At 40.1% G+C, this 12901-nt stretch overlaps 3 protein-coding genes across 3 annotated transcripts in view; all 3 read right to left on the bottom strand.

Annotated features, from left to right (window-relative positions):
* Positions 1–245: 245 nt before the first annotated feature.
* Positions 246–7176, bottom strand: LOC109486406 (fatty acid-binding protein, liver-like). Its single transcript, XM_019790240.1, has 4 exons — positions 6641–7176; positions 2138–2325; positions 1754–1864; positions 246–1325 (listed from the first exon to the last, which is right to left on the bottom strand). Exons 1-4 carry the CDS (start codon positions 6720–6722, stop codon positions 1275–1277), a joined length of 432 nt encoding a protein of 143 aa, XP_019645799.1. The 5' UTR covers positions 6723–7176; the 3' UTR covers positions 246–1274.
* Positions 7177–7541: 365 nt separating this feature from the next.
* Positions 7542–10725, bottom strand: LOC109486212 (fatty acid-binding protein homolog 6-like). The gene is made up of 4 exons (XM_019789926.1): positions 10533–10725; positions 9074–9249; positions 8384–8494; positions 7542–7937 (listed from the first exon to the last, which is right to left on the bottom strand). Exons 1-4 carry the CDS (start codon positions 10612–10614, stop codon positions 7887–7889), a joined length of 420 nt encoding a protein of 139 aa, XP_019645485.1. The 5' UTR covers positions 10615–10725; the 3' UTR covers positions 7542–7886.
* An 833-nt stretch (positions 10726–11558) lies between these two features.
* Positions 11559–12901, bottom strand: part of LOC109486210 (cellular retinoic acid-binding protein 2-like) — a 5750-nt gene continuing 4407 nt past the window's right edge. The window contains exon 4 of the mRNA XM_019789925.1: positions 11559–12270. Within this exon, the coding sequence (XP_019645484.1) occupies positions 12220–12270 (51 nt within the window). The 3' untranslated portion in view covers positions 11559–12219. The remainder of the gene's footprint in view (positions 12271–12901) is intronic.

Here is a 12901-nt window from a genome sequence, read left to right as displayed (position 1 = left end):
AAGCAGTGGGAAGTCTTGCATCTGTTCATTTTGAGACCAAGACCAAGACCTTGTATTTAACCTCCTTGTTGAGACAAACATTCCTTGTACAGCTTTTTTTTTTTAATATATTTTTACCATTTCAGTGAAAGGTGTTCATGAAGCCAATAATCTATGAAAAATGTGTCATTTATACAAAACAAACTCTATATATGTTTATAATTTCTAAAAAGACAACGATGAACCAAACATGCAAACTTCTACCAGTAAACATTTTTTATTGAGGACTTAATGCACCAGCGATGGATTTTCCACATAGTTATACCAGTACTGCACACTTGTTTTCAACTGTGTACAACAAGGCCCATCCACGTAAAAACTGTGATGAACCTTAATGATAGAAATTACGCCTGAGTAACCCTAAGCAATCTACATTTGTGTTCTCAGTTATTAGCCTGGTGCCATGCGATTGGTAATGGCAACCCCGAAAAAATTGCCATTACAAATCGGACGGAACCCAGGCTACACAGTTATACTAAAGCAAACATTTTTTTCAAGTAAAATAGCATCCTTTGAGAATCATATCATCGTGTTTGAGCCTCAATACATACTTTGAAATCCAAGCAACAAGATAAAAAGCAACAGCGTTCACTGTGTGCCATGGGATTTAAACCTTTCTAATTGGCCTCTTTCCCATATCGAAATGACAAGATTAATCAACAACACGATCCATGACTGTGGTGACGTTTTGTCGTCGTATCAAGTCTCATGATTAATTCTTCAAATATTGCAGACGACAAAATAAAGCAAATTTACAATTACATATCAAGACAAACGTTGCACACAACATGATTACTGAAGTTAACTTTCATATCCAACACGAGAAAACTGCGACTTGCCAAGACGGGGGGCGATACAGACTTCCATGCACATTTTGCCCATTAAGTGATGTCATGAGTCACGTGTCCATATAGGGTCACGTGAGTGAATTGTGACAGTAAACCTGAGGAAGACCGAAGGCATGTCGCAGTCCCCATGTGTTGAACCCAAAGTTTAAACTGTAATCAACTAGTTCAGGATTCTTTTTTATAAAAAATTCTAATAATAGTTCTAGTAGTTAAATCTCTATAACCAAAACCTACATTAATATATAAGACGTCTTTCTCACATTGTGTTGGTAAATTGACACAAAGCTTGAAAACTGACCAGCAGATTTACTGACATGGACACCATGTATTGTACGTTAATAAGTTTCTCTGTGTTTCCACTGCAAAGCCGCCGCCGTGATGACGTCACTAACATCTGAGGTAAACCACGGTACACGTGACGTCACCAGCAGACATCACCTGTGATCAAAGCAAGGAGAACGAACCATGAATGACTGAATGAAAGTCCTTCCAAGAAATGTACAGAAGACGTCCATCTTCCTAGTAAGTTGCTATTCCTACAGAACTTAATATTACAGCTCTCCGGGAATATAACCATCTTCAATGTTACGTTGACCCCCAGTGGCATAAAGAAATGCAGTTTAATAGTATTTACGTAGAAATAAGAAAGGCTAATCTAGAAGAAACAAGACGGAAAATTGGTGAAGAACTCAGAAATCCATGCATGAGAGTGAATATCACTACTACTGAATGGCAGACGACATAACAAAGTGGCTATTTGTACCAAAGGATAAGAAAAATCTTTTATCCAAAATGATGAAAAGATACTAGTGATCAGTGTGCAAACCCCCCTTGAGAACCACTGATTCAGGTAAAAATGACATTACCGTGCTGGTGGAATCCCCCTCCAGTGCCCTGGACATGGTGACCTTCAACCCCTTCCCGTCCCAGTCTGGATAGGTGGAGACCAGCTTATCCCCGTCCCAGGTGTACACACACTGTAAATAAAGTAAAGGTGAGTTTGTTTTTTTATCTGGGCCAGACACCCCCATTTTGAAATGGTATAATTATAACTCCGACTTTCAGACCAGTCCCTTACATTGGACGATCACACCGCGTGCTGCACGTGGGTGTCCACTAAGTTACTAGATTTTTTTTTCAACAACTGAAAATGCAGATGCTATGAAAGAAAACAATCCGCATCATCCGGACACCAATACCTCATAATATACTGAAAATCAAAGAAAAAAGAACAGACAAGACTGACCGACCTTTTTCTTCTTGCCGTCTCCCGTGTCCTCCTCTATCTCCTCGCCGATCCGGAAGACGTTCGTGACGGTTCCGTGTTTGGCGCCAAGATATTCCGGCGTCGTCGCCCAGGTGATTACCCCGCCCTCTTCCCGGCATTCAATGTAGAACACCGTCTCTGACGCGAACTGATGAAGCTCCTTGGGAACTCCTGAAGGGTACAGGTCAAAGGGTACAGGCACGTCGATCAATTATAGATCAATAAAGGGTTAATGCCCCGCCCCGAGGTGTATATTGTGAGATAATCCCTGGTCAGGTGCGGTAACCACCCAATAAACCAACGAGTGAGCGTAGCGTAATTATGGAATCATAATTATGTTAGGAAGGTCAAAATCAAGAAAACAATAGGAAAATTTCTTGTGAAATTAATTAACTTTTAACACATTAAGATTTTAACAAATTTAAAATCACCTTAAATTTACCCTTTAAATTTACCTTGTAAAATTTAGTGCTAAAAGTGTAATGTCTCCTTGTTCTTAACGACTGGCCAACTTCCCAAACCGTCCTACAATGCTTAATTCTTCTATTGGTAATCTCCAAGCACATCCTACGGTGGCAAGGCAGTATCCGATTTACAATCAATGTCCATTAGCTACCGATTGGATACTAAATTGCCACCGTAGGATCTGCTTGGATATTACGGCCCCATTCTCACAAGGAAAAATTGTCCTGTCCGGTTCGAGACGAATTGATCCGGTTTAGATCTTGCTTCGAGCCGGATCGAAGCCGGATCAAAGCGAATCAATTCGGCTCGATCCGGACAATGTTATTCTAGTGGCAATGGAAACTACGTTTCGTCTAACATTCCAGACAGCCTGATCATTATGCATCCGGGTAGACTTTCTGTGTGCAGACACATTCCGTTCCCGAGAATACTAATCTTCTGGTGTTATCTAATAACGACCAGCCTTGCCCTGTCGTAATGTCGTTTGATCTCCATGGAGACAGCCTTTAATGGGTTGCGCTGATTGGCTGCCGGACGATGACAGTTATTAGGCCATAGTAACGGTATCAGTAGTTTTTAGACGTGGGTTTACTAGTTTTGGAACACTGGATCACACAGAGATTTTAAAACCTTTTTTTTTGTGGAGAGAGGAACAACATTCATTCTTTGTCGGAAGGTACAAGTAAGGGCAAAGAAATAATTTTTTCGTATCATCATCTGTATTTAACTCCATGATATCATTTATGTTCAAAGTATTAAACAGCAAAATTATCAGTTTTGAAACAATGCTGTTTAGTTTACTTTAAAGATAATACTACTTAGTGTTATGTATGGCTTTTTTCTCCGAATACCTTGCAATACAAGACAATAGTTTACACAAAAAATCATGATATCGTGGTGACGTAATCAAAAACTACAGGAAAGTGACCCCCTCTTCACTAACGATCAAATGTACAAAGCTAATATTCGATGAAAGACACATGATAGTGAGTACCCCCTCTTTCTCAAACCAAACCTCTCTTTCCCTAGGACACAGCAATTAAATTTTATGGATGACATCCTCCGCAGACTCCAAATCTAATGCGAGCGGGCGAAAAAAAAAACAAGGCGATCCGAAAATTCCTATACTTTAAAATTTTGACTCAATCATTGTACAAATGGTTTTGATTTAGTAGGAACATCACATGTACACAGCCAACATCACATACCACTGCATCAAAGTAGGAAACAAAACTTAAATCAGAGCCTTTTCTTGTCTCCTCTCTATAGTTATCTGCCATCCACCTTTCGGCATGGCAACAGACATCTTTGCCCATTTTCGGCATGGTGACCACTGTCAGAAGGCAACAAAATTTCTTGTTTTTTTTTCCAAAATCAGGCGAAAATTAATGCGCGCGCTGATGTCATCCATAAAAATTACTTGCTGTGGCCTTACTCAAACGAACGGACGTCACACAGCACATTAACACACCCCAGCCTGGGACGTCATTCCACGGTAATACTAATCGCCTCTCCCCTTTCATGCCGTATTTCCCAGGGGACCTGTCGGTGAATACTCTAGCTGTTTTGCCGACAGAGGGATCCAATTTACCGTGTACCATTATATACACCACATCAACGGACACAAACCAACGGGCTTAGACATTACAGGCAGATAACGTAGGATCTCTGTAACTCGCAATTATAAAATGTATATTGCAAAAAATCGATATTTGAAATAAGATTTTAAAAACATTATAAATATAAACAATATACGTCTTTAATATATAATTGGACTTGGCTGGCTAAAATTTGTTACATGACATAATAATACAAGTGATATTTGCGTGTGAGAAAATGCCTTTTACGTAGCTACTTCAAAATTCTTGTTCTTTGACATCTGCATTACGTACCCTCCTAAGGTTCCATTCCTAAGGTTTGTCTGTATCTTACTGGGTATCGTTTTAAAATCGCAATAGTTGAAGCAACACCGCATAATAAAAAAATGGTTTCTCTGGTGATAACATCGCAGTTATGCATTATTATGACAAATGGCTTATGACATATTCAATTATTTGGAAAAAAAAGGCTCGACGTAGCACAGCGTATAGAAATATGACACAAAGCATTTCCCAGTCAACCTTTATTAATGATAATAATCAACATGATGGCATCTACCGACTAATGCGACTGAATCCATGTGATATATACCATTTCTAATGATATCCAACAGGCAAGCAAAGACGAATTCAAGCATCATGTATATTCTAAGAGTTTCTTGTTGGAATACTAAATATTTTACGCCACAGGTATTATGATTGTATTGGGATATAGCCATCCGCGTTTAGGGCGTATGTGCAAGCAAGATGCCAGAGCAAAAAGCTTTTACATCTGTATTAACCCCCCTTGGTGTCATCATAGCTTGTGCTGTGTTTTCTCTGAGGAAAAGACAATGGCGTCTTCCCACCATGTATCATTTTCCCGCGGTTGAAGAAGAGAACGCAACGTAACGTAACGGTGGCTTCACCTGTAAGATCTGCACAAACACTCCTAACAATGACAGGCACACAAAGATACAGTAGAGGGTGTGGTGGGGGGATCTGGATCTACTAGTATATGGTTACAGAACACACAGATACCCCTTCATGGAGACACCAAAAATGAACAAGCCCAAACGCAAGCCGTGTCATGTGTCGTAACAGGGGTTTATTTTCAAAATTTCCCTACCTTTTTTTCCAACGTTGCTATGATTACCGAACTGCTAATGTTGTTTGTCATAAAAAAATCAATACTTAAAAGATTTAACTCGTCAATAATAATCTTTTTTATTTGACGAGACTTTCGCCTTTGTACCCTAGATGATGATCACTCGACCTCAGACCATCTATGAACTGTGTGCTGGGAGGATATCCAACATTCACGAGGGAAGGCTAGCTTAAAATATGTACAACGCGTATATGATGTTTTGACAATGTCTGCAGCACAGTACATGTATCATTATGTGACGTGTATTGCATATATTAAGTAAATTCAGACCTGGCAGGACAGCAGGAATTTCAGTCTAAAGAAACCTCGCCACATGTTTGGGAGCTGTACAGGGTTGTGTGAAGTCGACATTACTCCCAAACACGGCGATGAAAATAGTCCAGAAAACGCCTTTTGGGACCCAACTTCCTTCCTCGTCGACTTCTGCAGTTTACAGGCGATTTCCGTAACGCCACATTCTTCAAATAGTTCCAGGTTTAACAATAGCGTGGCTATATATAGCTAGCTAGCATTGCTTTGTTCTTATATGAACCTTTAAAACCAGCGATTTTGTTTGCATTTCTCTCATGCACCGTGAGCTGTCCTTATTGCATGTGGCATGACTATTGAATGAACGGTGCGGTGTGCACTGTGTAATGATCAACCTTTCGACACCAAATGCAGTTTGTAAACACACGTGCACGACAATTAACCAAGTTCAAAGTGCAGTCCAGCGATCGAATGTTCATGTTTGCTTTCATGGATTTTAAGCTTAAGTATGTATTTGTGGCTGGTATAACATGTTACAGTGTGAGAGTTTGTTCCAAACAAATGCACAGTCACCCTTTCAAAATGATCTACAGAGGTCTGTCGAAGATGCAATAAAGCGATCTCTTCATATTGCACTGGTCCTTTTATTGTGCTTTGTCAACAGCTACGAGACATCTGTATATAACTGCTGTTGACAGTTCCCTATATGCTAAGACTGGGGCAATACTAAGGTAAAGACAAGAGCATATAAAACGTTGCTAACTTCTACATGGAGCAAGATAGACAGACAGAACTGTAGAAAACGCGTGGTACGAATGACTCATACGATAGTGGGAGTTTGCTGAAATATTCATTGATTGTACTAATGAGACTTTACCACAGTTGACTCATACCGTCTTACATAATCATAACGTTTAAACAAGAATAATTCTACCTTTGAGGCTATAGTTTGTTTCTTATTAGCGTTATCATTACCTGCGGTTTTGACACCAGGAAGTAAGGTTGTAAAATACAACAGATCGCTCACCTATTGCCGACATGAAGGCTTCGTGGTTTTCGCCGCTGCCGTATTTCCACTTGCCGCTGAACATTGCCACTGCCACCGGCATGGTCGCCCGCCCCGCGCCGGTCAGAGTACAGCACCTCCCCGGTAGCCAGAAATAATACTGTACGTGTGTGTATACTCAGTACTACTTGGGAAGCCAACAAGCTACTCTGATCCGAAACCTGAACCCTGGAACTGGAGACAGGTGGTCGTTTTGGTCAGCCAGGCGCAATCCACGGTCGCTGGCCGTCACAAGGTATCCGTGAGCCCAAACAATTCCGGCTCGCGCTGATGTCGTGGTTTCTGGTAAGAGGAATGTTTTAGGAAGTCAAAGCAGGAAGAAAACGTGTGAGAACACAGCCGAATCACCCCGCCCACGTACGTACAGCTGATCTTTGGTCATGTGACTGGACAGGTTCCGTAGGAGGTTAAAGGTAGCGATGATGTCATGTCGTGAGCTGCGGTTTTCAAGTAAACCAATAGGGAGCGCTCGTGCACGACCTATTTTTATGTTTTAACCGAAGGAAAACATTGTTTTTGCTCCATTTCTTCCTCTTCTTCTTCTCCAAACAGTGACCTATGACCTGACCAATGACATAATTTGTTGACGCCTGTCACCATGGTGACTGGTGTTGGGTTACATAATGTTGCAATTTCAATGTTGCAATGTCCCCGCGAAAGTATTAAATAAATTTACAGTTAATAGAAAAATTGGACAAGAGTGATATGTTTCATACTGTGGCCACATAAGGCCACACCGCCTTAATTTTATGGATGACATCCTCTGAAGACCCCCAAACTAGTGGACATTTTTTTCTCTTCAGTTTCATCGACTTTTAAAACAAATAGCAGTCACGCGAGATTCAGACTAGTCAGGTCTTAGAGCCTAAGTTTACAAATAGTCATATGCTGCCGTATGTTACCTAAAAGTTTGTTTTTTTTAACATAGAAGCCAAGAATGACGCTTAGTCCATTAACGTGTTACATATATAATTTTATACTCAGGAATCAGGACTGTTAATAATGTTATATTTCTTCAAGATCCCATGAATTTGCACGAATTTCATGCTTGAAAAACGACATAATGACAGAAATGAATTGCACAACTGATAGTCCGTGAAAGAGCACAGCATCAACGTTCACACGGCTTACACCAATATTACTCCTAAAATGTTCTTCCATCATCAGTGTAAGTTACTACTTTTTTTCCCGTTTCTTTCGAAGCCGCTTACGACTTCCGGTAAACTCTCTTCAATGTGACGTCACGAAAGTTTACTTCCTGTGGACAAAATTGAGACCAACGTGATCAATACAATAATGGCAATTTTCGGTTTGAATTATCATAAAATAAAATCCTTACAGTCTTTGATTAGTTAGGGATTATACAATATTTAGCGGGAGGAAGGCTGATGCAATTTTTTTTCAAGCCCCCCCCCCCCAGGCCAAAAGAAATTTCGATGGCTCTTCCCCTTATAGTGCACCAGAGCTCCCCGGCTAAATATTGTACAGTCCCTTACTAGGTAGTCTTGCCTACTGAAAACCAAACGATCGCCAGCGATTGGTAGGCAAAAAAGTGGGTGACGATTGGATGATTTTTCCTTAAAAATGATTTGCCTATGTCTTCAAAAAAATTGCATGTATATAACAAAAACAGCGATCGCCCGAAAAACATGAAATAAAATAGCATGGCCATGGAATAGAATAGAATAAGATGATTGTACTGACCGCCACGACATTGTGTCCGTCTATCCAGCGGGAGATGGTGAGTCGTGTCCCGGTCCCGTCCCAGTCTTTAAACACGGACACCAGACGATCGTTGTCCCAAAAATACACCACCTGGAAGAAAAAAAAGCTTAAGCTTCACCAAATTCCTATCTGATTAAATAATTAGCGAATAATTTTTATAAGAGTCTGTCAGAAAATATCCTCCGATGCCGACTAGAATATAACTTCTTTAGCAAACCATTTGCACAACTCTCTACATTTAATGAAATTTAAAGGCGTCCAGTGCAATTTAATGGTGGCAAATTGGGTTTTTAAAGTCAGTTTTCTGCTCATTCTTTCAATGTAGTAAGTTGCACCCATAGCATTGTGATCATGGTGATACATGTATGACACAAATGCGATGTCGCCGACGGAAAACGGTTGCTTAAGGCTTAAGCTTGTTTTGTATCGTAGGCTGGTTCTAGCTACTGTACTAGCTATTCAAGGGCGTAGCTTGTTTTGGGGCTATTTCAAACGCCTTAAGTATCAAATGATGCAAATGATGACGAAAATGTGCTAAGAAAAGGCAGTAAATGTCAATATCAGACAGAGTTCCCATCCATAACATTTTTTTTTAGTTTTGCCGCCTGAAATTTCATTGGATATCTTTGATATATATTTTAAAACGTGCATAACAAGTACCCCACCAACCTTTCTTTTCTTCCCATCTCCTGTGTCCTCGTAGAATTCGCTCCCTAACTGGAAGTGGTTGGTGGTCGTCTTGCCATTGGCTGTCGTGGACCACGTGATCCAACCTTCATTGTGTTCCTTGACGTCGACCTTGGGCTCAAAATCTTTGGAACGAGTGCGCATGCTTGGAGGGATACCTGGGGATATGAAGTACTAGTATTACATCATGACGAACTGTTTACAGGTTTAACTATACACTAAAATCCTAACATTTGCAAAACAAATGCATAATGTTTACCTTCGCATATGGTCTGCTCTGTTAATTCTTACTCAAACACATTCATATATATGGCGACAGGAGTCTAAATCCTCCTGCTATAAAATTGCAACATGATGTAACCCAACACTAGTTATCATGGGCACAGACGTCTGCTTCAGGTCATTGACCTTATTTGTTTGGAACGGAAGAAGAATACGCAAATTTTAAAAAATAGAATACCATACTTGGTACTAGCTAGTACTTGGTACGTTAGTAGGTATGTATTTGACATTTGCACGATAACTGCACGTAGCCCTGAAAATGTCCTCTCGTTTAGCAGACAAGGGCAGACTCTAGACTCTCCATTTGAAGAACGGGTACGGATATGCATGTTGCGTCATACTTATCTCCAAGCAGATACGTGGTTTGGCTTCGTCTCTGAATCTTTGACTCGCCTTACATAGGCAGTGCAACTATCGACATTATCTGATCTAATCAGCGCTGAAACCTTTTAAGAGAATTCTAATCTCCAAGCAGATCTTTCGGTGGCCACAAGACAGTATCAAATTGGCCAGACAGTATCCATTAGCCAGAGAGTATCCATTTGCCGAAGAGAGTCTGCTTGGAGATGAAAAGAGAATTTGTCCCTTAGTCTAGAAACAATGACAACACATGGTAATGTAACGAAACTATTGGCGATGGCAATGCCCTCTTACTGACCTCCGAGCCGCTAGTAAAGACAAATGTATTGCAAGGAAAAAAGAAAAATAACCAAACAAAAAAAGACGAAGAAAGCAGCCTTTTGTTGTACAATCTAATTTATATTACATAGCCAACAACTAACTCTACACAAAAATGTTAATCATTAAACTGAAGTACATTTGATTGCCCCCTTATAAACTTCGACAAAAAATCTCACAATGATTGAGATACAAAAGGATTGAGGGTGGGGACAGTTCTAATAGAATCTGTTCTAGACAAGTCCTACCCTTCCTCACACTAGCTCCCAAACAATAACAAGGACAGAAATAACCGGTTCTGACATTATGATACACACCAGGGCATTGAGTAAGTCACGCAAAACTAGGTTACAGAGAGATTTCATTAAAGTCCACAGCGGGCACTCGAAACATATTAAAGCTTCTGAATACTTGGTGAGAAAGAGACCTCCACATAACATTTTCGACAGTATGGACGATATTTGTCGGGAGTCGTACTAACCCAAAGCCGCCATGAAGGCCTCCAGGTTCTGGCTGTGCTGATGCCTCCAGACCCCGCTGAACTGCACAACCGACGCCGCCATCTCCGGCTCCCCAAAACAACAACTGATGAAGAGTTTTGTTTGTAAACCAACAACACAGGAGCACGTAGACAAACCTTCCGTTCAGTGTTTTTATTGTCTGTTTCTGAGGTCACGAGGTTGCAGTGTTTACGTGCGCGAACTTTGGACGACTCCTGGGACTTAAGGGTCACGTGACAAACTACGCCCATATTCGAGAACTCGGCCCTATAAAATCCTGTCATGTCATTGGTCAGGGACAGGCTGAAGTTCATTGATGCTCCTATGATGAGTAACGTTATTTGGCATCGATGTTCTAAATTGCATTCCCAGTGTATGAGGACGTGCTATAAAGCACGGTCTTCCTTGGGGGCCCGCATGCCCTTTTCCGTAGAGCGTAGATGGACCGCCTATAATTCAACGTAGAGCGGAATTGGCGCATTTTGCATAGAGCGTAATTTGCCGTTTTAATTCTAGGTAATGCGTTGTAGCTACCCGGAATTTATCGTAAAACGTAATAGGGAGGCTTCTTGAATTCAGAGTATTGTAATACGTGCCCGGCTCTCGAAATTTAGCGTAGAGCGTTTCGGGACCCCCATGCAGGCCCTCTTCCATAGTACCAGGCACGCTCAAAGTACAGTGTTTAAAGTTCAACTTCAGGTATTGTCAGCAGTGTACGTTGGATTCCATTACTAGTATTCAAGTATGATGTTGCATTCATTCCTTCAGAGATCGCGGGAGGGGGGGGGGTAACCCTGATGGAACACTGCAGTGTATCATCATGCGCTACTTGGATCAAATCCAGAGCGCTTGTTTTTGGCAATAACATCAATGGATGTGCATATGGCAAGAAGTGACAAGGACAAACTTGAAATCGTAAACCGGCAAGCGAGTACAGTTACAAGAAGCGTCGGGGAAATGCAAGTACAAAGTAAGTTTCCACCACTCAAAAGCAATGAAACGGTTTATTGTGTCAATATAAAGACCACTCTAGATCGCTTTTGATATATCAACAACTCGAAATTACATCAAGTATTACACGACTGTGCAGTATTTACATAAAACACGATTATACGTGAATCACCCACTATACGGTTACACGACATTTACAGTATCAAAATCCAATAACATTTTGGCTGTGATATAAACGTTTGTCGAAGATGGTGGGTACGTAGTTTTATCTCTCATATATACCATGTATTACGTATATACATTTGTATGTACAGATAGATACAAGTACATTGCGTGGTTTACTTCATGACATAGCAAGCTTGTTTGTACGATTTAGTAATATTAATACATACATTTAACACAACAGCAATACGCAATTACTCATATGAATTTAGGTATATATAAACATTTGATTGCATTACTATGGATGGTTCTGACTAGCCTACGTTAGTAGGTACAGTACAACGTTAGTCTTTTAATACATATTGTACAACAACCATGTCTCCAAATTCCCCACACTTTTCCAGAGTTCAGTTCATGATCAATCCTTACTTTCGGTAAACTTTTGGCGCACAAGTTCAATTGTTAGCTATCAGTAGACGAGGTCTGAACAGTCACTATGAACCTGACCTTTCACCCTGTTTGACCTTCGAACGGAATGATGACCTTGAACAGGCGTCAGCACCGCACGCTCTGCACGTGACATGTGACGTCACCGGCAGTCATAGTCTGTGAAAGGAAAGATGTGCACGGATTTGAGTGTAAAGAAAAATCAAGTATCAATTTCGAAATACACCTGGAATTGTTACAACTGAACCAGATTAGTTTGTTTATTGTTTATTGTCAGTTTGCACATAAAAAAGTAACAGTATAAAATGAAATTATATACAAGCAAATATATGCTGTCCAAGAAACCTGAAGGTTTGTCTAGTGGACTCTCCCAAATCCTATTAATTTTACGATCTCATATTTACATACATTTATTGCATTTACATTTAACTTGCAATGTATTAAGGGACAAGCAAACAAATTAACTCAAAATAGGTACAAGATAATATAAAGTTAACACGGCGAATTAAATATCTAAACAATGAAGTAAGACAATCAAGAACAAATCATATTGAACAAAAAATAAATTTCCATTAGTCAAATCATAAGTTGTTATGAGTAAGAACAACATAAGAAACCAATATTAACACAAAGAAAATATCATAGCATAAGAAAACAAGGAAAACAAAAGCAAATCAGGAAGTGGTAGTTGGCTTCTCTATCAGGTCAGTTTTTAAATGTCTTTAAATGTAAATATTATGCATTTGCTTTGTAGTTAGTTCATTAATTCGTTAACTTTTAAATAGTTCAA

This window comes from Branchiostoma belcheri, unplaced genomic scaffold (genome assembly GCF_001625305.1).
Source record: "Branchiostoma belcheri isolate BF01 breed outbred unplaced genomic scaffold, Haploidv18h27 scaffold8, whole genome shotgun sequence".
NCBI lineage: Eukaryota > Metazoa > Chordata > Leptocardii > Amphioxiformes > Branchiostomatidae > Branchiostoma > Branchiostoma belcheri.
Note: the sequence above shows the minus strand (reverse complement) of the source record. Positions and strands in the feature narration are given on the sequence as shown.